General features: G+C 45.6%; 1 protein-coding gene across 4 annotated transcripts; it reads right to left on the reverse strand.

The window, feature by feature from the left end:
- Window positions 1-428: 428 nt before the first annotated feature.
- Window positions 429-27,068, reverse strand: CDHR5 (cadherin related family member 5). 4 transcript variants are annotated; one of them, XM_034770418.1, is made up of 16 exons: window positions 26,861-27,068; window positions 26,434-26,609; window positions 23,757-23,807; window positions 23,313-23,405; window positions 21,929-22,027; window positions 20,580-20,690; window positions 20,120-20,293; window positions 18,556-18,646; window positions 17,085-17,182; window positions 15,963-16,169; window positions 14,431-14,547; window positions 12,833-12,905; window positions 10,836-11,351; window positions 4,641-4,807; window positions 2,099-2,648; window positions 429-622 (listed from the first exon to the last, which is right to left on the reverse strand). In XM_034770418.1, exons 1-15 carry the CDS (start codon window positions 27,027-27,029, stop codon window positions 2,109-2,111), a joined length of 2,682 nt encoding a protein of 893 aa, XP_034626309.1. In that variant the 5' UTR covers window positions 27,030-27,068; the 3' UTR covers window positions 429-622; window positions 2,099-2,108. The 4 variants fall into 4 exon arrangements, with proteins under 4 accessions (XP_034626309.1, XP_034626308.1, XP_034626310.1 ...); XM_034770417.1 differs by having other exon boundaries at window positions 429-2,648; XM_034770419.1 differs by having other exon boundaries at window positions 429-2,648; window positions 11,133-11,351; window positions 26,861-27,060.
- Between the last annotated feature and the right edge of the window lie 99 nt (window positions 27,069-27,167).

A 27,167-nucleotide genomic window follows, 5' to 3' on the forward strand; every position in this document is an offset into this window, starting at 1 on the left:
TCTCCACACTGAAGAAAGGTTCATGACAGTATAAAGGGGGTGCTAGAGGAGGACTATAAGGAAAAGGAAAAACCAAGCTTTTATGAAGCCAAACCATAAAACATAGCAGGAAGTCTGTGGGTTTTTAACATATCCCATGGCAGCTGGTTCCCTGCCCCTCTGGGAGGATCTGATCTGCTTTCAGGCTGGCTACTGTACTAAGCTAGTTCAGTTTGGTTCTGAAGATGTTAGATTATTCTGCTTTCCTCCTATAAGGGGCAGAGAGAACCTGCAGGGCAAGGGATCACTATTGATTTATTGTGGGTTTAAATGTAGCTGCTGGAGCCAGTGGGGACCAACCCCTGCCCTGGGATAGGGTTACAAAAGGCCAATACCCAGGCCTGGTGATGAGCCAAGAAATAAAGATGACAATCTTATCCGTACTCCTGAATGCCACAGCTTTATTGCAGAGAAATGTGTGGTGCATTTGGCTTAGCATGATAGTGATCAGAGAGCCATAAAAAAAACCACCTTGATCATTATCTAAATATGAAACAAGGAGTCTTCTTCTAACTCATGGCCCAGGTCTCCTCTCATTGGTCCAGGTGTGACTCCCATTGAAGAGATTCGTATACCAGTGTCCCTGTGGATTTGGGAAAGGGCTCTGTGAAAGAGAGTTTACCCTCTTCTGCCCCACCAGTAGATCAGATCAATGAACAAACCAAGTGCAATACAGTTCCCAAAGCAAAGGACTATTTTACAGTAGTTGCAGGCAGCAGCACAGGCTGAAATCCTCTGTAAATTAATAGGTTTAATCCTTCATTGTGGTTTTTATGGTTAGGAAAATGCTGGATAAGGCCTGGGTCCTGCAAACACACTTGCTTTGCCCTATTGACTTCATTGGGACAATTCCCACGCATAAACTTAAGCATGTGCCTAAATGTCGACAGGACTGGGGCCTGGCTTTGGACTCGCTAAGCCACAGTGGGTCACATGCCTATTCTAAATTGCACCAGTGAAAATCAGGAGTAATGGTATTGATATCACAGCAGTGTACCCGCGAGAAGAATCAAATCTTAAATTAAAAACAATAAAGAATAAAATAATCCATTAAAGTGTTACCAGTTTGTGCAAATAAACATTCCTGACGTAGGGAGGACATGACTAAGCTGTGCTACCAACAGGAAATGTGTAATGGTCTTTCCCACTACGCTTGTTTCTATGCTCTCTAGCTCCTCTGGGCAGAGTGAGAGCGGAATGAGCTTGCAGTGAAGGGGGAGACTGTTAATTTTGCCTGGAGAGTGAATGAGGCTCATTGAGTCTCAGTGGGAAGCTCTGTGCTTGCCTTAGTTTTGTGCCACTAAATGGTGGTGCCTCAGTGGTGTAACTAGCACTGGGATTTAAATGAGCCTCCAAAGCAAACCTCTGTGGCAATTGCCTGTTTCATGTCAAAACCAATTAAAACAGACTCTAGACTCTGCATCGTTTTGAAGCAAAACCTGAAGTTGTCACTGGGAACTTCCCCGCTAATTAACTTGGGAGGGGTTCATCTGTAGGGAGAGCCCTGGGAAACTCGCATCTATTCAGCCGTTTCAAGGGAGGCTTAAGAGTGGCTAGATCACTTCCAATGAGTTCTCCTGATTGCGCCTCAGAAGAACTGGAGTGAGGGGGCAGAAGTATTTTTGGAGCCCCCTGGCTGAAGTAAGACCTGGGAGTAGTGCCGGTGGCCTAATGGCTAAGGCACTGGCCTCTGAAGCTAGGAACTGAGGATTGGACTCTCCTCTGGAGTAAGAAGATACTTGATTTAAATCAATATCCGCTCTGAAGGAGATGGTCTAGCTTAACCCCAAGTTATTGGGCCCAGTGCAGGCATTACCAAGTGAAGTTTTATGGCCTGTGCTATGAAGGTCAGACTAAATAATCACGATGGTCCCAGCTGGCCTTAATCTATTTACTCTACACTTGAAGGCAGGAGGGGATCACAGAGAGTATGTTCGTGAAATCTGCCAGCCACCGTTGTTTGCTAGTAGGCCTGTCTCTCACATCACAAAGAACCTGGGACCCTTACTCAGAAAAGTGGCTTCAAAATACCCACAGTTTCCAGACTGGCAAAACTCACTTTGCCGAGCCTATAACAAAATGTCGTCTCCTGTGTCTGCATCCTGGTCAGGTTTGAGGTTCCCATCCATTGCTTGGAGCTGAGCTCTGTCTAGAATGAAGGACACCACTGGGTCACCGTGCTGACTTCCCTGCTCATCCTCCTCATCGTCCTCATTCTTATCCTCATCGCTATCAACTTCCTCTTCCACCTGGTCTTCAATCACTACAACATCATCCTTGGTGTCTGGATCGATTTCATCCTTAAACCACACAGCTTTGTATCCATCGTCCGCTGTCTTCCTGTCCTTTGTGAGGATAGATTTCACTTCTTTATCGCTGTCTGTGTCCTTTCCCTCTTTGTTCTCTTCCCCGCCCTTGATGGTGGCGGAAGCTGTTGCGATGCTGCTCTCTACTGCGGGCTCCGGAGGAAGGAAGCCGTTTGACTGCTGCTTCATGACAGGAGTACTGTTCTCCGAAGTGTCGCTTCTCAGCGATGCGTTGTCTTTTGTGCTCCAAAGAGGATTTTTATCGTCTTGGTAGCCTTGGTTACTTAAATCCTCAACCAGATCCTGGGGGAATGGCAAGAGCAGAAATGTCTCATCATTATAGGGGGAAGAAATGAAATGGGGAAAAAAACCACGTGAGCTTGAAATGCTTGGGCACAGCTCTGCAGACATCAATGGAATTGCACCCCTGATGTCAGCTGAGGATCAGGCTGTCGAGGGGGCCCAGACAGGAGGCATGCAATACCCTGGTGGTAACTTTGAGCTGTAATTTTCCCTCTCTTCCTTTCTACCATCAGAAAAGTTGAATCAAACAATCTATGGCAGGAGTGCCAAAACTTACTTGCCCTCCGAGACACATATGACGATCTTCAAAAGCTCGAGAGCCGGGGGCGTCTGCGGGGGTTGGGGCTTCAGCCCCCACTCCTGCAGAAGCCCAGAGCCCCAGCAGGTGCATCCCACTGGGCAGAAGCCCCTACCCCGCTGCAAGGCAGAAGTCCCAAGCTCCCCCCACCCCACTCCGGTAGGTGGAGAATGGGAGGGAGGATGTGGGGGGCTCCATGAGCTGCACTTTAATAGTATAAGAGCCTCATGTGGCTCGTGAGCCACAGTTTGGCCACCCCTGCCCTACGGGAAAGGACAGGTTCAGAACAGCTTGCTTTGTTTAAGGATGGGTGGGCAGGATGCAAGACAGTCCAGTGAACTAATCAACAGCAGCCTCACCGCCATGACGACTCCCCTCTTCCATCAGATCTTGAGGGAGAGTGGGTTGTGGGTTTTTTTTGTTTGTTTTTTGTTTTTTTATAAATTGCTCCTAACCCAAGGTAGCCTGGTTAATAGGAAACTTATTAATGGCCGTGTGATTGTCCAGTAGCACCTTTTACTCCATTTAGGCATTACTAGCATTTGCTGGGGCCCATTTGTTCCTATGGAAGCCATGACTTGACTCAACATTTCCCATCTCGGAGGTTTGAAGCAATTACCTGAGCTGCAGGCACTTGATGAGTCCCTCCGTACCACCCCTGGAGTCACAGGACACCCATAAGAAGTGTATCTAATACTTTGCACTTCTAAGGCACCTTCCATCTAAGGGTCTTGCTTTACAAACGTTAGTGAATCTAGCCTCCCGACACTCCTGTAACTAGGGTGACCAGATAGGGACAGTCCCGATTTTTGGGTCTTTTTCTTATATAGGTTCCTATTACCTCCCACCCCCACCCCTACCCGTCCCGATTTTTCACACTTGCTGTCTGGTCACCCTACCTGTAACAGAAGTATTAGCGCCATTTTGCAGATGGAGATAATGGAAGCCCAAAGAGATTAAAGCCAACATTTTCAAAAGAGGCCACTGATATTTAGGGTCCTCCATTTCTGGGTGCCTGACTTCTCGATATCTGGGGCCTGACTTCTTAAGTTCTGAGCACCCGCGGCTCCCATTGAGTTCCCACCCCATCTCTTTGAATCCACCTATTGTTTGGCCTCTGATTCTTTGATTCTCTGGGGCCTGGGTCATCCCGCGGTTCTCTCAGTACAGTGCCTAGCCCAGGGGCTGGAGCCTCGAAGTGCTATGGCAATACAAATCATCATGACCGTAACCTTGTGTGATGTTTGACTTCCCAAAAATGGAGGCCTGCAAACTCAGTGCTACTCTTAAACTTTGGCCCATGTGACTTGTCACTGTCACACAGCAGGACATAGTCCGTGGATATCCCAGCACCCTGGTTCTTTCTTTAAACCCAAGACACATAAGTGCCGACTCCATGGGTGGAGCACCCATGGAAAAAAAAATAGTGGATGCTCAGCACCCACCAGCCACAGCTGATGGGTGGGTGGGGGGGCGGTGGCAGCGGCGGCACCAATCAGCTGATGGGGGGCCGGGGAGTGTGGAGAGTGGTGGGCGGGCAGGGGGCCTCGAGGAGGGAGCAGGAAGAGGCAGAGAAGGGCAGAATGGAGGTGGAGCATCCCCAGGGAAAAGTAAAAGTTGGCGCCTATGCCAAGACATCATTTCGTAACTCTAAGGCAACCCTGAAATGAACTAGTTACAAATTAACCACTTACTTCGCCTCTCTTTTTTCCAACCAGACGCTCAATTGTGTGTCTACACTGCTTGCGGACAAGGAATCCAAGTCCGAGTAAGGTGATTAGCAGACATGCTGCCAATGTGGCACCTACAGCAGCCATGTCCTGTGCAGTGTAACGCAAGTTAGCTCTCTCGTCTTTTGTGCCTACGAGGAAAACAAACGGATGTTACACTTCTAAGAATCATTCATACGTGGCCTTTAACGCAAGACTTGCTTGTAGGAGGAGAAGACAAAATCACTTTTCTAAGATCAAGGAAAAAGCTCTCCTGTAGAGTGCAAGGGGTGGAATGGACCCATTTAATCTGACAGGGTGTACTGCACTGCCGTGCTTGAGGCATCGGTTTTTGGAAGGACCCCGAATGGGACTTCAGAACTTTCAATCAATAAAAAGAGGAGGGAACTTACAAAGGTGAATTTCCCATTTAAACGAATGGGGAATTTTTCCTGAGAAAGAATTGCTGGACTGGGACAGGAGTGTTGTGTTGACATTTTGCTTATCACATTTAAACCCAAAAGCGTCCTTTCCTTAACCACGGTTCCTCATCATGGACCTTGAATGAGGTGGGAGCTGAGGTGCCCAATGCTGTGGGGATCGATACCTGTGGCTTAGCAAAATGTCTGTCTGTGGCACATTCTGTACAGGGCTGGACAAAAGTTTACACCCATGGTGGGAAGGCAGATGGTGGCTGTAGTTTATTACTTTAAGTTTCAAATGATTGAAAGGCAAGTAGGATCCATTCTCATCCCAGTACCTTCTTATTACTGCCTAGACTGTGTAACTGAATGAGCAAATAAACAGTGGTGTTTCCCAGAGCAGACCTGTGTGACAATTTTTGCATCACAAATTTCCACCAGCAAAAGAAAACCCTTTTTTGTTTTCTTGTGGAAAATGAGGCATCCTTTGTGCAGTGTTCTAGCCCAGAGATTCAGGGCCAAGTAAAAACAGAGAATAAAAAATTACCAGAATTCTGATCTCTGTTACATGGCTGCAATTTGCACTGACGTCAGTGGGATCTGAGAAGCACTGTTTACCCTCTTGTCTATTAAAGGCAGACTTACTGTGCCATAATACAGCTGCCGATCAAAGCCATGATACTGGCCAGTGTGCTTGTAGCAGTAAAGTGTAGAGGAAAGTGACTTGGGAGTTGCTTTAAATTGCACTATTTTAAAGTGTGTTTAATCTTTTGTTGATGACAGTGTCTCACTCTGATTCTTCATAGAATCATGAACCATCAGAGTTGGAAGGGACCTCAGGAGGTCATCTAGTCCAACCCCCTGCTCAAAGCAGGACCATTCCCCAGACAGATTTTTGCCCCAGATCTCTAAATGGCCCCCTCAAGGATTGAACTCACAACCCTGGGTTTAGCAGGTCAATGCACAAACCACTGAGCTATCCCTCCCCCCATATATAGCTTATATTCCACGCCTATGGCAAACTGCCAGCTTTTCCTGGCTGTAAGTTTGGGTTACGCTTTCAGCACTTAGCAGGTACAAGAAGCTTAAGGATCAACATCGAAACTGAGATACAGTACTGTACTGCCAGAGGATTCATCTATTTAGCTTGCCTCTAGGGGTATTTTGTTTCTTATGCCATCCTCATTTTGAATTATAAACCAATTTCTTTCAAGTTTCATGATAATTAATAGCGTGTTTTGCCCTTTTGCTGGCACGTTTTCATTGTGGACTTTGAATATTACCTGGGCTGGTGACAGCTCCAACAGTTTATTATTAACGTGACAGTGAAGGACTGGCACTTGTATGAAATTTTACTACTTAATTGTGTTTGATACCATGATTAGTGATGGGAAATGCAGCCTGCAGAACTGATGCAAGACTCCACTCTTTCTGATGTCAGTGGCTGTTAAGTTATCCCTTTGGTGCACATGTCCTAGAAATTAAAGTGTACTTCAGCATCCACCGCCCATAAGTTGAATATTATTAAAATGTACTGTAATTTTTCCACTGACTTCTTCAATGGGCTTTGGCTCACACCCTTAAAGTACACTCCAGTCCTTAGCATACAAATCCCTTGACACCAAAGAACAGCCTTGGGGACAGGAATCAAAGCAATTAGACACAGAACAGGCCTATTGGCTCATTCCTCCTTGCCTTTGCTAGTGCTGATTTGGCCCTCTGAAATATACTGTGTATACAGGAAAATAGGGCAATAGTTCTGTCACTTTAAGTACCCCAAGCCAATATATTTTTAGTACAGTGGTGAAACCATTTCATTGCCTAGTTACCAGTATGTTGTTTAAAAATTTGACCCTTAGTGTCTATTTATCAAAGTCACATCTATGTTGGGTAGGGTTACCATACGTCCGGATTTTCCCGGACATGTCCGGCTTTTTGGGTCTCAAATCCCCGTCTGGGAGGAAATCCCAAAAAGCCGGACGTGTCCGGGAAAATAGGGAGGGAGGGCCCGGCGGTGCTCGGCCAGGGGCCGGCGCCCCAGGGCCCGAGCCGAGCAGGAGACACCGGGGCCAGAGCCTTTTGGCCTGGGCCGGCCGGCTGCTGGAGGGAGCCGCTCGGCCAGGGGGGCCGGACTGGGCCGCGCTGCACCCCGCCCCAGCCCCAGCTTACCTGCTGCCTCCCTGTTTCAGGCTTCCCGCAAACATTTGATTCGCAGGAAGCAGTGGAGGGGGAGGAGCAGGGGGCGGAGCGTTCAGGGGAGGGGGCAGAGTTGGGGTGGGGACTTTAGGGAAGGGGCGGAGTTGGGGTGGGGCCAGGGCCCCGTGGAGTGTCGTCCTTTTTTAAAATATGGTAACCCTATGTTTGGGTGCCCCAGTTTCTGATGTTTCAATCTCAGATACTTTAGGTACCAAGATTTGAAAATGTTGGCCTAATTTTGGCACTTAATAACTTGCCGGGGTGGGGAGGGGGAAGGCGTGTTTTTGTTTTTTCCCTCAGAGAGGCTGAAGCACCTGCAACTCCCTCTGAAGTCATTGGGAGCTGAAGGTGCTCAGCATTTCTGAAAATAAGGCCCCATCAGTCTAACTGTGGGCATCCAGAAATAGAGGTACCCATTCTGGCCTGGATCTTGGAGAAAAGCACAGGTTGGAGGAGGGAAAAATTTGGTGAAGGCAACAAGAACCTGTTTGTGTGCACATGGCTAGAATGCTAGCTGCAGCACCTCTGCAAATAGTTCTCTTACTAAAGAGCCAGTTTAGTTTTAGAAACATGAACTCCTCTCATGTTGCTACCCAGAATGCAGTACGTGAAACCATGGTGACAGCGGTCAATCTAGTGAGACCCATAGCAAGGAAGAGAGTATGATTAACAGGCAAACCAAGCAGCACCTAGAAATGGAGCAATCAGGTAGCATAGAGGGACTGGGAAAGCTGGATTTCCACACACAAATCTTTGCATGAGCAGGAAAGCAGTGGAAGCAAAAATTGAGTTCTATACAGAGCTGACCATGGAAAATAACTATGAGAAAAAGAAAATAAAGCTTTTTTTACTACCTCTTTGGCGATGAAATACGAGTGAGACATTGGAACAGCTGATGAAAGTGTTTGTATACTGTGGTCTCAAGCAGAATGAGACTGTAGAGACAGGTGATCGTTTACTTTTTACCCAACACCAAGAAGCTGAAAAGAGAATAGATGCTTACGCTACAGAGCTGAGAACTCTGGCATCCACATGTAACTTTGGAACCATAATTTAGAGACAGAGTCATTTGCGGGACACCTGATTCCAGTTTACAGGAGAGATTGTGAAGGGAAAACAGTCTAGCCCTAGAGAAGGGCTTCCAAATAGCAAGAGCATCTGAACTGTCCAGGGAAAAGATCAAAACAGTGATAGCCAGATAGTGCAGAACAAATACACAGACTCAGAAAGCAGGACAGAGACGGACGGATTGAGAACGTAGGCATCATTGTCCAGCGTATGTACTGCGCAAAGCAACATAACAAGGAAAAAAGAAGTTGCCCAGCCAATGGGCAGTGTTGCAAGGAGTGTGGGAAACAGAACCACTTTGTCCCAGAGCTGCAGTTCCCCTGGAAAGAAAGAAGCAGCAGTACAAGCAGTGATTTGTGGAGGTAGAGGCTTCCAATGAAGAAAAGTACATCTGCAGTGTGACTTCAGCAACTCCAAAAACTGTCTGTCTATGTGCACTACCGAAGAAGGCTTCAGCCATTCAGCTGCTGTGTTTGCGACTATGCTATTAGCTCAATGACCAATTCGATTCCAGCTGGATTGTGGAGCCAGCAGCAATGTAATTCCAGCAACAGTGAAACAGCAATATTAGATGGGAGAAATGTGGTTTCATTGTACATCACCAGGACTTGGTCATTCTGAGAACAGTAGGCTGTTGATAAGAAAACTTCTCTTGTTTCGTGGGTATCACTTGGAGTCTATAGTAGTTGATGCACAGTAGCACCAGCTGCTGCTAGGAAGCAGGGCAGTGTAAGCCATGGATTTGATTGTAGTACAACGCTAGAATATCCTCCACATGAGAGAGGAGGAAGAACAGTCAGTAGGGCCCTGTCCAGCATTTTAACAGAATATAAAGCCATATTTGAAGATGGGCACCTAAAGGGCAAGCTGAAGTTAGAAAACCATCCCCACATGCTGCCTGTGAGATCTCTTAAACAGAGTTTTAGCCCTGAGGAATCCACTGACAGAGCAACTGGCAAGTCTGAAAAGAAGCAAGACTGCACAGAGGCATCATTTCACCAGTTGAAACTAGCACAAAGTGGATCAACAGCCTAGTAGTGGTGAGAGAATCTTCAGGTAAACTGAGGATTTGCAGAACCACTTAACAGAGCATTGAAAAGAAGTAATTATCCAGTTGAGGATCTGCTACCTGACTTATTCAGGGCAAAAGTCTTCATACTTTGTGATGTTTAGAATGGGTTCTGGCCACTGAGATAGATGAGCCATTCAGCCCCCTGACAGTGCTGGCATGAAGCTATGATCTGACAGATTCTGTACTGTGGCCCTATATAGTTCTTGACTCTAAAACACGGAAAACCAAAAAAATGAGAAACTGAATTTGTTCAGAAAACTGAAAATCTCTGAAAGTGAAAACTTTGAATACATTTCTTATTGGGGGTGGGGGGAATATCAAATAAACCCAGAAATTGTTCCGTTTCCAAAACCAGCAGAATTGAATTTTTTTTCACAAAAACATTTGCCACTTTTCAAACAGCTCTATTAAAAACACAGACTACATTATTAGTAGGGAGCAATATAGATAATATAATACAAAATTTGAAAAATTCAAAATGAAAAGTTTCAAAACAAAAAAAAAATCAAAACATTTTTATTTCAAAAAATGTCAAAACGTCCCATTTTGACAATGTCGGAACCATTTTTTCTAATTTTTTTTCTTCCGAAATTTAAATTCTGGCAAAATGTATCTGATTTTGCAAAGTGATTTTTGACAGAACATGGTTCCATCAAAATTTCTCTGACCAGCTCTGGTCAGCAGCAATGAAGTGCTACCCTCCTGAGTACTGGTAGAATTTGTGAGTTGGAGAGGGGTCTCTGAGCCACAATGCCCTTCATGGCTGCATCTGGGATGGAGCATCTTACACTTAACTGCCTTCAAAGAGCTGTTCCTAAAGTCCCAATCTATTTGGCATGTTTCATCTGAAAGAATTCCAAAGCAATTCACAAACTATATAGACACAGGAGTCCCTTTCCCCAGCACTGAGATGCAGCCACCTCGGGAATGCAGCAGTTTAACAGCACGGGGCAATACCGTGCAGCATTTGAGAACAAGAAGTGAAGAAGAATGCCGTATCCAGTAAAAGCTGCACTGGGATTTTAGTTAGGCACTAAAAAGTAATTATCTAGATTGGGCTTTCCCCAGGACATGGGGGCTTAGCCCCCCTCCTCTTGCAAAAAGTGCCATGGGACCTTGATGACACCAAGTGGTCAGAGCCTTGCTGTGCACCCCAAAAAAGGGCTGTCTCCAGCAGTGCAGTGTTCCCCAATAGCATACTGCTATGTTGAGGATTATTGATCCCAAAGGGTGAGTGCATCCTACTGAGTCACCGGTACTGCAGCAGTTCTTGAGACTTGAATGGAAACCTCTCCCATTCATAAGAAGGACAAATCAGAAACAGACAGCAAGCATGAAACTGAATTTGCTGAGCGCAGAGATATAGGGGGCGGGAGGGGGGGGGAAATGCCTTGATTCTGTGTAGCGTACACATCTATCTACCTGTCTGATGACTGTTTGTGAAGGATGTTTGAGAAGACACGGGGTCTGATGGCCTCGGAGATCTGCTTGCTACTGGAGTTGATGTAAGATGAGGGCTGGGCCCGCCAGATGGGGAAGATGGCAGAGCAGTGGATTGAACTGTTCCACCTGGGTTTGTTCCTGTTATAGGGAATTTGGTGGTTCTGGATTCTGAAGGCGCCACTGGATGCATGCTGGATACTCCGCTGGTAGAAGACTTTGTGGTAGCAGGCTTCATTGTGGTTACAAGAGGAGGGATAAGTGAGCCTGAGGGAGTACCTGTCACAGGCTTTCCAGTGGGCCCAGGTGTGCCAGCATTGTTGGTTGTCATGTTCACTGAAGAAGTGGATTTTGTGGGTCCAGAATTGGCTGTAGAGGCCATGTTAGTTACTCCAGGTGGTAAAGCTGATGATGAACCAGAAGGTTTTGGAGTGGTGGTTCCTGTCCCAGCAGCAGCAGAGGTGGTGGTGGTGGTAGGGGTTGGAAGAGTAGTTGTACCTGGAGACCCAACAGGTACCCGAGGTGGTGTTGGTTAACTTTTTAGCTACAATTTCATGTTACTTTATTTTTGACAATGGCAAAACATTTTATTCATCTGAACAGAGCAAAAGTAAAGCAGGTGCTGATTGATACAACAAGCCATACGGTTTCAATATAAATAACCGAGAAAGGTGTGCCTTCTACTGGCTGGAGGAGAAGGAGCTAAAATTTCTCCCTCCTTGCAACTCTTTAAAAGTGGAATTATGTTAATGGGCAGGCAGAATTTTAAACCTACTCAAGTCCAGGACTGGCATGAATCTTAAGAATCAGCAGAAGACTCATGGAGCCATATTTTAAAAGGGCCTCCAAAATGCATCAGCAATATTTGTGAGTGCAGGCAAATCTGCATTCATAAGGGGACTCCTCCTGCATGCGATTATCTGTTTTTGCACATGCAAAAATCTGTCTGCATGTGAAGCTGCAGGTGTTTGCCCACACAGATGGGTGTGTCCTCAAATAGCAGGGACATGTTTCAGGAAAACCTTTTGCCACTTGGCCTGTCATATCTTTCTGTCATGTCTAAGCACCATTTTGCTGGTGTTGTCCAAATATTGTTATAGTGGTGAGGTAATGCAGGATATCAACTGCAACATTCTGCAAAGTGTAGTAGGATATAAACCAAGAAGGCTGTTTGGCAAGGTGGCCTGGGGTTTCTGACCCACGCCGTGTGTTTAATGTGCAATATTGGTCTGCCTTCATACAGACTACAAGCTCACCAAGTTTCAGATCTGACTGACTTGTAAATTCTATCCATCAGCAATTGCTAGCGAGTATGAAAGGCACAAACTACCTTGTTCCAAAGAGGTTCCGTGATGGCCAGGAGGCCACATGAAGAGTTCTATGCATTGCCCTGTGGCTCCCCTATTCTGCATTAGTCACAGCTCCGTATTAGTAAGAGCTAAAGATCCCAGAAGTTAATGTTCCCTCTTGACCTGAACGGGAGGCTGCTGGGATCAAGAAGAAGCGCTATATACTGGGACCTCTTGGCTTCCCCTCTCTTTTTAAAGATAAGAGCCCTGCCATCTGCTCCTTTAAGCAAACTAGGAAAAACCTGTTAGCAAGGTACCCTTGTGACTCTCACTTGCGCCAACATTCAGCATCCCTCTTCATTCTGACCAATAAAATGAAGCAGTACATGATCCTAGCTCTAGTCACGTGGATAAAATACATGGGAAAGTGAGCTGGCAAAGGCTAAATCCCTCGCACTTTGGGTGGGGGGAGGTTGAGAGTGCACAATGGCTGTTGTGAGTGTTTTAAGGATACACTTGGAGTGCTTTATCCTGCTCTAGCTGGAGGATAGAATAGAGCCTCCCATGGGATATCAATGGGCTTTGAATTGGGACCAGAGTCTCTAATGTGTGATCTGTGTTCTCTAGATTGCCTGGGGCAATGTAAAATAACTCTCTGAGAACCATAAAACAATGGGATGCCCAACGTACCTGTGGAAGGTGTGACCTCCACAGTGATCACAGTGTTTGCCTCCTGCAGACTCTCCTCATCGGTAGCAGTAGCCTATGCAGACATGAGAAGGAGATGATATTGGTTGCTTGCTACATTCATTCATTCTCCGAACATCCCCTGAAGTAAAAGTACTCTGTACACTCCCATAGCACCTCCCGCTTGAGGCACTCGGAGCTCTATACATATTCTGTAACAATCTTTGCAGCATCCTTTGCAACTGTGAAGTGGGGAAGCATTTTCTTTGCCATTTTACAGATGGGGACTCTGAAGCATGAAGGGGTAAAGTAACTTGCCAAAATTCATGCAGGAAGTCGGCAGATCTGGAATCAGAACTCAGATCTCCTGAGTTCCAGTCCTGTGCTTTAAACACCAGACCATATTTCCTCCAGAAATGCAGCAGGGAACAATCCTGCACTAGCAGAAGGATGCACAATGTGACAAAAAAGGCCTATCCTTAAGAAAACCCAAAGGCATAAGTCACCTTTTTTGCTCAGAGAGGGGAAAAAACAAAAGGCTTTATCAGAGGGTTTCAGAGTCCAGAGGCTATATTCCCTACAGCTGGTGCATATACCAAACCACCAAAAGTCTTTATCTCTCATCAGTCCCTTTGGACCTAGCTCCCAGTTTAAGTCATTGGTGACTTTGTGTGTTTACAGAAGGCAGATTCTTAATTTTAAGAAACATTGCCCCTCTTTGTGTAAACCCTTCTGTGTGCACGATCGTTTGGAAAAAGCCAGCTCAGAGGAAAAATCCTACACAAAAGAGAGCTCTTAACATTGTTACAACAATCGCAAATAACTTAAAATACTAAGTGCCAGATCCTCAGCTGTTGGAACATGGCACAGCTCCACTGATGCTGATTTACACCCACCAAGGATGAGTCCATTAGTATTTCATCTTCCCAACAAGAGCTGGTCCGTATCCTAAATGGCAACCTGGTAGATACGAACAGTGTTACTTGCACAGTCAACCTTTTAGCTGGGTCCTAAAGTCTTCCAAGAAGACACGTTTTCTTTTCTTTTCATTAAATTCTGTGCATATGTAACATCAGGTTTGCAATGATTAGTAGACAGTGGAGCTCGTTGAAATCTTTGTCAATTTTTTTCCTGTGGAAAACTGGATTTTCGATTAAACAAATTTTGTGACAAATGTCTGATTTCTTTGAGACTTGTTAACTTTTCATTGGAAAACTGAAAATGTTTGGGTTTTTTAGGGTTTTGTTTTGTTTTAAATGAAAAGTTGAAATTTTCTACCAAAAAATTCTGAAAAACGTGTGTGTGTGTGTGTGTGTTCATTGAAATTTTCCATGGGCCAGAGGGAAAACCCATTTCTTGACCAGCTCTAGCAGATTGTCCTGGATTTTGCAGGCTTCTCAGGCATGTTGGCTCTATGATCGCTGTTACCTTGACCTCCCTATTGCCCCAGATGTTGTCTCATCAGATGTTTCTATTGTAAGATCTCTGGGGCAGGGACTGCCATTTTTATGATGTGTCTAGCTCTGATCGGGGACCCCAGATACTCTGGGAGCTACGTAATACAAATAACTATCCTCTGCCTATCAGGAAAGCTGACATACCAACATTGTTATAGTCGCGGCTGACTGCAGCATTGTGTTTGTCAGGACAAGGCCATCTCTGGTTACGGTGAAATCGCTGCTGTTTTGAATGTTGTACGTGATTTGAGGGTTGAGTTTCTGAAAAATTAGATAAGAAAGTGAGTTAAGCGTCTGCATTGGCTGTCTGTTTTCCCCCACATTGTTGCCCATAACAATGAGGGAAATCCTTACTCCTATAAAAATGGTTCCCTCAGGGCGAAATTCGCTCCCATGCAAAGAACCAGCACAACTGAATCCTGTTGGGAAGGTTTAAATGGGACAAAAATGTTGCATAAGCCTCGCGCTGGGCTTCTGGACTGGGGTGATTGTTGCTGTGTCTATAAAATGTTATTTCACTGTTGGGTCCTGTTCCTGTCACAGGCTGGCTGGCCCTTTAAAGCAAACTAGGCTTAGCAGCTGAGCTATCCCCCAGCCTCACTGGTGATGCAGTGAATTAGTGATCCCAGCTGGGTGTGATGGAACTAGGGTGACCAGATAGTTAAGTGTGGAAAAATTGGGACAGGGGGTGAAGGGTAATTGGCACCTATATAAGAAAAAGCCCCAAATATCGGGACTGTCCCTATAAAATCGGGACATCTGGTCACCCTAGATGGAGCTTAATTACAGTGACAGACCCCAGCTGCAGGGGTCCATTTAAATGGAGCTGTGAATTCAGCCTTGAGAGGAGACCGGAACAAGGGGAAGTTGCCTCTCTGGGAAGGGCCTGGGGGAGTCAAGCTGGAATGCCCACAGGGAGTAAGGTAGGTTCCTATGGGGGAGCCTAAGATGGGGCCTGCAAAGAGCAGGGAGATCCCTGTGGGGAGGAACCTGCTGGAAGGAAGTAGCATAGGAGAAACTCTGTAGAGGGGCCGAGGGAAGGGGCCAAGAATGTCAGTGGAGCCCGAGTGGGTATTTATTTGGACTTGCAGAGGAAGGGGGCTGAACTTAAGAGGAGACCTGGCTGGAGGGCCAGGCCATGGAAGACTTGGCGGGCGGGGGGAGAGAGAGAGGCCGAGGCCATGGCAGGCCTGAAGAAATGGTCAACAAAGGGTTCAAGAGAGACAAAGCCCACCCTGTGCAATGCTGCATCCAGGCCTCAGGGAATGCCCCTGAGGTGAGGGTGCACCATAACAAGTACCCATCCTGTGTTCCTGGCTGCCCTTACACCAATTAAAACAGTCAGTCTCCTCTCTTTACCCAGTATCAATCACTCTGTTGCAGACAGATAAATACCTATCCTCCCTTGCTCCTATCAGTAATGTCCCCCTCAAGCTGAGCCCTCCTTCAGTGTCTGAGCAAATGATGGGCCTTGCAGTGAGACTGAAAGGCTATGAGATCCAGACTCAGGATTTCTGGGCTTCCCTGTCACAGTGGATGCCATCAGCAGCTTTCAATAGGCTTGATCCGGTTGCCTCTCAAGTCAGTGGCAAACCTCCCATCCCCCACCCCACCCCCAATCCAGATCCACACATGAAGTATGTAGAGCAACAGACCAGACCCTTCCAGTTCCTTACATTAGGGAAGTCGTCATCAGCTGCAAAGATCTTCAGGGGTATTGAAGGTGCTTTAGAGTCCATGACCAGACTGAGAGTGTCCAGCCCGGCAGACACCGTCCCTGTGTACCTGGAGTTTTCAAAGTATGGTGCGTGGCTACTTTTAGTGATGACCTTGATCTCTACTGTGGTGAAGGAGTATCTCAGTGCATTGTTGGCTTGGGTGGCCTATAGAGAAAGGAGACAATACAGACACACAACTATTCCTGTTGATGGTGAGACACAAGAGGACGTGGTGCCAGAACCAAAGCCCATTCATGTCAAAGGGATTCTTTCTATTGATCAAATGAGCTTTGGATCAGGCCCATGAAGGGAGGCTCGGATAGGACTAAGTTAACATTTAGAGCAGGGGACTGATGGGTAGAACTGCTGTGTTCTAGTTCAGTCTCTGCCACTGGCTTTCTCTTTGACCTTGAACAAGTCTCTTAACCTTCCTGTGCCTAAAATTTTCCCACCTATCACACGGGAGGTGCTTGAGGCCTAATTTCTATATGTAAAGTGCCTTCAATTCTTCAATGCCAAGGGCTAGAGAAGTGCAAAATATTACTAGGGTAGGATGATCTGAACCAGCAAACACCGCTATGCTGTATAACACCAAGAGGCTCCACCAGCAGCTGTGTTTACAGCCTGATAATCTAGAGTTTTGCACATATTTTCTCCAAAAAATGGTTTAAAACTCATAACTTTCCTTTGATTATATTCTAGTTGGAAAATGAGCTTGTTCATATGGACTGATCAAATAACTGCTTTTGTGCACACACAGATCATGCCCAAGTCCTCCAGCACTAGTCCTTTCTGTTAAGTTACGATGATTTTAACCCAAATGGATGGCTCTTTGGTTACGGTTGCTTGCTACTTCCTGATTTGAGGGCACAATCCAGTCATCTTTACACAGGTCAAAATTCCCACTGAAAATCCCAGCAGGAATTCTGCTTGTAGGAATGAGGCAGGATAACACCCGTTTCCAGACATCCGCCGCACACTGGATGTTTCAAGAAGAAAGCGTGTGTTTAATTACTCTTCATCACAAGCCAAAGAACTCTGGAGCTGAGACCTGGGGTTCTGGAATGTCAACAGACTTACCATGACGTGCAAAATGAACACGTCTGTAGTATTTGCTGCTTTGTTCATAGTTATATTCCCTGTATCACTGTTCAATAAGAATACATCGTCCTTGTTTCCTAAAGAAAATGGGAAGGTTAATTAGGACTAGTATTGACCATAAGAGATACTTTAGTAAACGTATCTAGAGCTTTCAGAGATTTCGCTGTGGCTCTTGTGTTTTGCACCTTGGCTACGGCAACCCATGACATCATCTCCTTATTGCCCTTGCCAGGCTTTAGGACTGGACACACATAACATGGACACAATGCTACCTCAGTGTGGATTCGGCCTGATGAGAACAACAGGAAGACACATGCAAGCCTCATGAAGGAGGTAGGAGAGCAACGCTTCTTATTTATTTCTATCGCAGTAGCACTTAGTGGCCCCAACTGATGTATGAGCCCGTCTGTGCTAGTACATACATAGAAAGAGCCAGTCCCTACCTCAGAGAGCTTACAATCTAACAGGACAAAGGAGGTGCTCTCCTCATTTTACCGATGGGGGGGAACTGAAGAACAGAGAGACTAAGTGACATGGCTAGGGTCACCCAGGAAGTTTGAGGGGCTGAGCCAGGAGTTGAATCTGGATCTCCTGGGTCCCAGTCCAGTGCCTTAGTGACAACACAAGCCTTGGGAAGGAATGAAGCGATTTTTTACAACACTGTCAGCATCATGTTCCCTACTCCGTTCTGTATTGCCACATGGGTATGCAGATAGGCCACGCCTTACAGAACAAATAAAGAAGATCAGAGAACTAACAATCTGTCTGATATGGATGAATTGTATTTGTCAATCAACTGACCTCTTGTTTTTGTTTTTTTTTAAAAACAAAACAAAAAAACTGACTGAAATAATGTGCTATTCGATCCTCAAGAAATCAGCTGATTATAGTCAAGCCTTATCTTTTGAAATCAAGATTAACACACAGAATCCCAGTCAGAGCTTTTTGCAATGTACAGTGGTGCGAATACAAAATTCTCGACTAAAAATGAAAATGAAGAGGGTTTCTGGAATTTTTGGTTCAGGCAGGTTGAAGACTAGCTGGAATCGGTGTGACTGGAATGGAAAAAGTCAGCCCCAGCCATTAGGATAAAGATCTGTTTCAACTAAGAGAAAAGAGGCCCCCCAACAAACACTCTGCACTGAGCTCTGGTTGTACAGATGTGCTGCTCCCTTTCTCCCCGTCTCTCCAGTCTAAAGAGACAAGAAACCTATGAGGTTCCCACTATGTGTCTGTACAGCACCTCGCATAATGGAGGCCCTGATTCTATTCTGTTGGGGCCTCTAGACATTACAGGAACACAGGCAATTAATTGTGATAATTATTTTTCTGATCTAGAGCTATATTGCTGTGACTATATATTAATTCTGAGGTTCCCCCCACTGGTGGGGGAAACTTGGCAATATTACCGATGGAAATGAATTTTTGGGAAGATAGGAACTTTACTTACCGCTAACAATGCTATACACTATTTTTTCATTCAAAGTGTAGTCAGGGTCGATGGCAAAGAGGGGCCCAGGTTTTAGCATCAGCGGTTCAGTCTGCAACAACAAGGCAAGACTCTTAAAACTAAAACACTAGATGCCTGCAGAACTTTCCAATCCAAGTGATACTTGGCTCACGTGCACTCTGTTACTGGAAACCACAGTGCATATTGCCAGGGGTTGACTACTGCAGAACAGAGATGATAGAGAATAGGATTTGGGGTTGTGTAGCTCCTTCCTTGCTCTAGGTATGCATCAAAAGCACTGGACTCTCTGTTGTTGGGGAATTTTCAGTCTCAGTGGTTGACCCAGACTTGCCACTGCACTGACTTCTTTATGACTGGAGTCAAAAGTCTGCTCATGACTAAGTGATACAGCCAGTACTGGGCATGGTTCTTAGGGGAGAGAGTGACTTATTGTCATAGAATATCAGGGTTGGAAGGGACCTCAGGAGGTCATCTAGTCCAACCTGCTGCTCGAAGCAGGACCAATCCCCAGACAGATTTCCCAGCCTCCCCAACATGCATTATTCTGCTGAACATAGTCTCAAATGGTCACTGAGGAAAACAAACCATGTTTGACTGTAACCGTCTTCCGTGTGGAGTGTGACGACATGAAAAGAGCTGTCTCATGGAACAGCTGAGCAAACCCCACAAAGGGTCCAGTCCTGCAGCTCGCCCTCGGGCAAGAGAGAGACCAATGTGTACAAGTATCTGATTCAGAACAGATTTTCCAAACACCTCAGGAATTGAGCTGATCAATGCTAGACAGGGGTTCAGAGTTGACGTTCTAGCATTGTTATTATTATCCCTCGCTATTGAGAGGGAACTGCTGGAGCTCTCATTACAAAGCCTTCATTTCCCAAAGGGCTTTTTGAGCAACTGTTTTTGCTAAGCACATCCACACTGACTCTATGCCAATGCTCTCATCTCTCTTATGATGGTAATACCATGCTGTAATCTCAAGCAACAAGCACGTCTGGTGTAGTATGGTGATGGCGTAGATACGGGCTGCATCACATGCGTGCAGCAGGAGGCATCTCTCCTAAGCAGACAAACAACTTTTTCAGAGAAAGGGCACTGTATCGAGGGCTGGATTGAAGCCCTAGGCACACCCTGACATTGGGGCTGTTCCAATGGCCTACACCCCAGTAGAAGGGTGAACTAGAGGGGTGGTGAAAGGCATGGTGGCAGGATGCCTGCCAAATATGACAAGCCCCTTCCCCAAGGAGTGGGCCTGGTCTGCTCCCTGATGGTGGCTGCAGGACCAGTTGGCTTCCTCCCCGACGACTGTGCTGCAGACTCAGGGAGAAGTCACTGCCTTGACTTATGCCTGGCTGATGTTTTCAAGCTTTTCTGCACCACGATGGGAGCTAGAAACATAATATAAAGCTGAGGTTTCAACATCACGTGAATCCGGGAATCAGGGCCTTAGGCCTCTGCTCTGATCGGGCCTGGACCATATCTGTGGTGCTAAAGACCTGTCCTGGGATACAGACTGAAAGCATACAGTCCTGTGTTCGCTGCCTACCGTTTTCTCTGAGATGTTGACCCTTCCAATGTAGCCACTGCTGATGCAAACTTTCTTGTCCGCGTTAATGAAAGTACATGGTTGGAACCAGGGCGGTTTGGTGTCGGCTTGTTGGATGTCTATGTTTATTGTTGCAGTGGCTGTATTACCATCTGGGTTGCCAGGTGTCCTGTCCTATACAGAAAATCAGAACATTCCTGTTAGATGCAAGGCATATTTCCAACTTTAGAACCCCCTTCCCTGGAGCCCCTGCAAAATCTAATGGGCCAGATCCTTAGCTGATGTAAACCAGTGTATCTTCATCGATTTTTCAATGGAGCTATGCTAGCTTATACTAGCTGAGAATCTAGACCTGCAACTATTGTTAGTATGACAATTACACCTATATTGGTGGATAGAATACACACCAGGATGTAGCAATTGCGAATAATGAGATGTTTTGCTCACTTATAAAACTCACCCTTGCATACAAGATTAACTGCATAAATGTATATTTATCATAATCCAGGGTTTTGCGCAAGTAAATGCTTGGGTTATTAATTCCGTGTATGTTAAAGTAGTCAAGTGCTTCCTGAAAAACAAGGGGGGTGGGGGGGAAGAGAATGAAAGCTGTCTCAATCACAGACACATACTCTGAAATACTGTTAGCTGCTTAACATACATAACATCCAAGGCCGGGTATTTATAGGAGAGATGCATGCATAGTTCAACTGTTGATGATTTGAACTGTTTGGTCTCTTGCTAGTAAAATGGAATCATCTCTGGCATCTCAGTATGGATCGTTAGTGGAATTTTGAACATTCTTCTCTCCATGATCATAGGGCTGAATTCAGATTTAAGTCCGTGTAACAGAGCAAAACTTGGCACATGGCCTTCTGCTGTAGTCGGAAATAGTGGGCTTGGCTTTGCCCTCACTTACGCCAGCGCCTTTCATAGCGTTCCTCCTGATTTATGCCATTCTGAGCCAGACTCTGGCCTGATGGGTAAAATTATGAACTCCATTTACACCTGTTCAACTCCATTAAAATCCGGGAGGTCGCACAAGTGCAACTGACGCAGAACTTTGACCCCTGTCTGCCCTTGACAGGATTTTTTTTGTTTGTTTGAAAAAAAAGCTTTTTGTCAATTCCTTTGTTAATTAAAACTTAAATCAAATCAAACAAAATGACAAAACACCACCCTTTATACTCCAGATTGGCATCAGTTTAACGGAATATAAATTATCCATTGGTCTTTCAACAAAATCCTTAAAGATGAAGGCTGCTCTTGTGGCTAAGGCCCCAGACTGGGGCTCCGGGGATCTGGATTCAGTTTCTGGCTTTGCCCCAGACTTCCTGTGTGACCTGGGGCAAATCCTTAATCTCGCTGTGGCTCAGTTCCCTGTCTGTAAAACTGGGATAATCATACTTCCTTTCCCACTCTGTCTGCTGCCCTATTGAGATTCTAAGCTCTTCAGGGCAGGGTCTCTCTCCTTACTATGTTTGTAGTACAGCCTAGTACAATTGTTCCCCAACCTGGTGTAGGTTTCTAGGGGCTACTGTAATGTTGAAGTTGAATAGGTGCTTTGGTAATGTATTTTTTTTAAAGTGTGAATTTTTGAAGAATTCAGTATCTAAAACATGGATTTCTCTGTTCCACTAGTGCCCTCCTTGCTCTGTCCTTGCCTTAGCTTTCTGGAAATCCCACATGTACTCCAGCAATTGAAATAACCAACTCTTATTGAAAGTCCCACTTGCCTCCTGTCTCAAAGTTGGTGCCAGGGTAAATCACTAACAAAGAGTTTTATGTTTTTGCGATGAACATACTCACCGGGGTGATCGCTGTAAGTTCATATTGCACGTTGTCCAGGTCAGCATCGCTAGCAGTTACAGTGTCCTCGGGTATAATGATCATATTCACTTTTGTATCCTGAAAACAAATATGCATGATTATTTTTTCCATTTTGGCAAATGGTCACCTGCAAACCTGCTGGATATAGTGTCCTCACTGGTAAATCCTTCCTAGTCTCCTTGTGCTGTATGGGTCAGTGCTCTGGAATTAGAGAGAATCCTCCCACTGCCACCTCTGACCAAGTTTAATTGACATGGTGGTAAAAATGCTGGATGCTCCCAGAGCATTGTCTACACTAGGGTCTTTACCGGTACTGGTGTTGCTGAACTGAGATGGCGCCAGAAGTGTGTATTCTAAAATTCCCTGGTGTAGATGTGACAGCTGCCATCTTGGCTGACACACTAGGGACTTAACCAGAGCTAAAAGCAGGAGCTGCTATAGCTTGAGCTTAAGATTTCCAGGCTGTGGCTGCAACAGGTTCCTCTCCTCTGATCGGTGTGACCAAGAGGGGCAGACCTGGTGAGAGGACCTGAAGTGTTTGAAACCTGCCAGGGTCTCTACATGGAAGATGTGTGACACCTGGTGAGCTAAGCCTGCATATAAACTGCCTGTTTTTTTTTAGGATACGTCTTCTCTGTGCAGTGCTTTTGTTCTGACTAAATAGTACTTTGCTTTATGAAGACTGACTGGTCGCTGGTGAACCTTGTCCTTGCCCCTGAGAGAGCAGGACTGCAGGTGCTGAACTAAAGTCAGTTCTGCTGAGGTGAATTGCAGAAATCTGCAATCATCATAAGAAGATAGTGAGATCATGCCCCAAGAAAGTCGACCGCTAGAGGCCTGAAACTTGGGTGGGATCCCTCAAGGTGGCCAGTAAGAGGTCAGAGGTGCAGGTACCTTAGAAAATGTGACAGTCAGCACAGAGGGGGACCTGTAACATGTACTAAGAAGTGGGTTTCATAGACAACGCCCCTGGAGAGCTGCACATGTAAGGGGTGCCACTGTTGGCTGCAGTTTGCTTTCTTCTGTGTGCTTTGATTTTGGCTAAATAGGTTAAGGATTGATTTCAGAAGTACTGAGCACCTACAACAAAACAGCTGAAGTCAACAGAAACAGCAATGGTTCAGCACTTCTGACAGTCAGGTTTAAAATGACTTTGACTGCACGGGCAATATTTCTAACCTGAAATGTCAAGGAAGTATTGTCTTCACCTCATGCACGTCCTCTAATTTTTGTGGACGAGAACAGGTTGCATACATGCTGATAAATCACTTTCCTCTTGCCAAGATTAGAGTCCCACATGAATTGAAATTATCTGATCTGTAATCTTCCCTTTATTATGACAACACTTTAATAAAACTCTTACCTCTGGAACCTTTACAGTGATATTTGTTTCCTTGAATACCGGGCTGTTATCATTCAAATTGCCAACTTGTACTACAACAGTCACAGAATTGACCTGGTGGGGAGGTAGGAAGAGGGGAGAAAAATAACAAAAAAGTAAGACTGTTAGGAGCGACACTGACTGGTAGGCATGAGACAGTGTGAGGATCAGAATTGGATCTGGACTACATGTGCATTTGGGCTGTAGGCTGAATGAAGGCTTGGGTTTGAATTTGGATATGATGGCACTGAAATCTCATGGGCAGTGGGGGTTTTTTGCTCTTTCCAGGAGAAGACAACCATGAGAATGAGCAGTTTCTCACAGAGGGAATGTGTTGGGAATAGTTAACATCCAACCCGAGTGTGGTGTTCTGTTTCTAGTTTCCATCTAGCAATAATATGGCAGCATATTAGAAATTATACTTACCTCTATACCCCCTTTCCAGCAAAGCAGGGTTACTACTAATGCATATTCTGTCTGTGTTTTAAAAACAGAAACAAAAAATCTGTCATTGTAAAAAACATCCATTTTGGCACCAACATTCTTCTCTGGTGTGGCTCACTCCAGTCCTGAGGCAACAAAGTAATTGAGCACCTGCTTTTGTGCATTTTAAGCAGGAGCTTAAATCCAGTTGGGATTTAGGGACAAGTCTCATTTGAACTCAATGGAATTTAAGTTTATGCTTAAAATAAAGCTAGTGAAGCTAATAAAGCTAGTGCTTTGCTTCAGCTGTGTTTATACTTTTTTTTTTTTTTTAAGATATTTTTCTTTCTTCCTTTTACAGCCCTTCAATTAGCTTCTGATCTCCGTTACACTGGTGTCAATGTGAAATCATACCATTGACTTCAGTGGAGTTACTCTAGATTTACACAGATGCAGATAGGATTGGAGACTCTCTTCTTGCATGACGCTAGGGCTTGTCTACACTACCTGCCGGATCGGTGGGCAGCGATCGATCCAGCGGGGGTCAATTTATCGCGCCTAGTCTAGACACAATAAATCGACTGCCGAGCGCTCTCCTGTCGACTCTGGTACTCCACTAGAGTGAGAGGCTCAGGCAGAGTCGACGGGAGAGCGTCAGCCGTTGACTTACCGCAGTGAAGACACCACGGTAAGTAGATCTAAGTACATATTCACGTAACTGAAGTTGTGTAACTTAGATCGATCCCCCATCTAGTGTAGACCAGGCCAAAAGTGGGGCAGTGAGAGAGCTCTTTGAGACTGTTGCTCAGCGAGGTTTCTGTTTATACAGATACCAATGAGCCCAGCCCCTTTCTTCATGGCTACATCTGTTCCCATAGCCAACACTCTGTCTACCTGACTGCAGAATTAACATCCACCCTGCTATAGTGCCCCTTCGTTGCTCCCACATTACAGTGAGTCTAGCTGGAAATCCAGGTAAATTAAACCGAGGTTAATATTGAACAGTGAGTACAATGTCCCCCATAGGGTCTGTTTTTACAGGAAATCTTTCATTGTTCGATATGCTGCAGATTTGTATATTGGGAAAAGCAGGACTGCATTGCAGAAACTATTGAGAGGGTGGGAAGGAGCTGGAGGCTTTTGTTGCTGGGGCCAGTTTAGGATTGACACATTTGCTGGCTATTAAAATAATCGGCAGTGAAATAGTTAACAATGCTGCCATTTAAATTGCCATTAAATTTCCAAATTAGAACTCTACTAAGGTGAACAGAATCATCTCGCAGCTCTAGACTATCGTCATTTTGTGTACATATGTGTATGATATTAAACCAGCCATGGGGAGTATCCGAACTCTATTGAAGTGTATTTACAAGTCTCTGCTTTAAAACCTGCACCATGTTCTCCAGCACACCTTATGGACCTCCTGGAATAGACTTCAGGGGTGGGGAAACATAAGAACAGACATACTGGCCAGACCAGTGGTCCATCTAGATGAGTAGCCTGTCTTCTGACAATGGCTGGTGCCAAATGCTTCAGAGGGAATCTGTTCCCAGCTTCTGGCAGTTACAGGTTTAGGGACACCCAGAGCATGAGGTTGAGTCCTTGACCATCTTGGCTAATGGACATTGATGGATCTATCCTCCATGAACTTATCTAGTTCTTTTTTGAACCCATTTGTACATTTAGCCTTCACAAAATCCTCTAGCAAGGAGTTCCACAAGCTGACTATGCATTGTATGAAGAAGTACTTCTTTGTTTTAAACCTGATGCCTGTTAATTTCATTGGGTGACTCCTGGTTCTTGTGTTAAGTGAAGGGGTAAATAACACTTCTTTTTCTTCACACCAGTCACAATTTTATAGACCTCTATCATATCCCCCCTCAGTAGTCTCTTTTCTAAACTGAACAGTTCAAGTCCATTTCATCTCTCCTCATACAGAAGCTGTTCCATCCCCTAATCATGTTTGTTGCCCTTCTCTGTACTTTTCCCAACTCTAATATATCTTTTTGAGATGGGGTGGGTGAATAGAACTGAATGCAGTATTCAAGGTATTGGTGTACCATGGATTTATACAGCAGCATTATGATATTTTCTGTCTTATTATCTCTGCACCTGTAGGCTTTCCCTCAGCACTCAGCGGTGGCTCCAGGCACCAGCGCTCCAAGCGCGTGCCTGGGGCGGCAAGCCGCCGGGGGTGCCCTGCCAGTCCCTGCAAGGGCGGCAGTCAGGCAACCTTTGGCGGCATGCCTGTGGGAGGTCCGCGGATTCGGCGGCAATTCGGCGGCGGGTATGCCAAAGCCGCGGGACCGGCGGACCTCCTGCAGGCATGCCACCAAATCCACGGGACCAGGGACCTCCCGCAGGCAAGCCGCCGAAGGCAGCCTGACAGCCGTGCTTGGGGAAGCAAAAAAGCTAGAGCCGCCCCTGCCAGCACTCACTTGAAAAAGAGAGAGTTAGTGGGGGAGGCAGGGGAAAGGTTGAATTTCCACATACAAGTTCCCTGTTCAGGCTACCAAACATCAGTAAAATAGAAAAGGTGACGCCATTTTAAAAGCCAGCTGTGCTGTGACCGTCAGAGGTATTAGATCATGTCTCTTTCAGGTGACCTGTACTCTAGGAAGAGTGTTTTACAATATTAACTCATCTGCTAATTGTCTCTTTTTTCCAAATAAAAACTTACCTCATAATCCAAGGAATCGGTTAGAATCAATTCTGTGCCATTAATGGCAAACCATCTGGAGTCGGCTGAGTTCTTAATTGTTACTGTGACATCAGGCTTCATTGTAATGGTGGTAACAACAGCCCCCCACAGGTTATTCTCATTTATTGTTGGTCTCTCATTTCCTACAGAACATTCTGGAAAAAGCACACAATCATTTGTGTCAGTGTTGGCACAAAATTGTCAGCCAGTTCTCTTTGGATGTTGGAACCGTCAGACTGGATCAGACTCATGGTCCAACTAGGTCAGTATCCTGTTGCTGGCAGTGGCCAGCACCAGCTGCTTCAGAGGATGGTGTGAAACCCTCTGCAATAGGCTGTTATGGAATAACCTGCTCCATAGGAAAAATTTCCTCTGTGCTCGTAGGACTCAACAAATGCGGACTTACCTGTGGTGCTCTGTGCGTGAACTTGTGTTAAGGGCAGCAGCAGAAGGAGCGCAGCAGCAGGGAACTGATTAGAAATCGCCATGCGGAAAGCAGAAGGAAGCCCACGTCTTTGGGCAAATGTAATCCACCACTTTTTTCTCCGTATTGTCACTGAAGCATGCTCACCCATCCACTGCCCCAGGAAGAAAAGAACACTGCCTGTCTGGAGTAGACGCCCACCTGCTGCACTTCAACCTTTGCCTCCCTGCTTTATTGTTTAACTTATTTATGACTTATTTACTGGTTTCTGTTTTCAGACTGCGATAAG

This window comes from Trachemys scripta, chromosome 4 (assembly GCF_013100865.1).
Source record: "Trachemys scripta elegans isolate TJP31775 chromosome 4, CAS_Tse_1.0, whole genome shotgun sequence".
NCBI classification, from domain to species: domain Eukaryota; kingdom Metazoa; phylum Chordata; order Testudines; family Emydidae; genus Trachemys; species Trachemys scripta.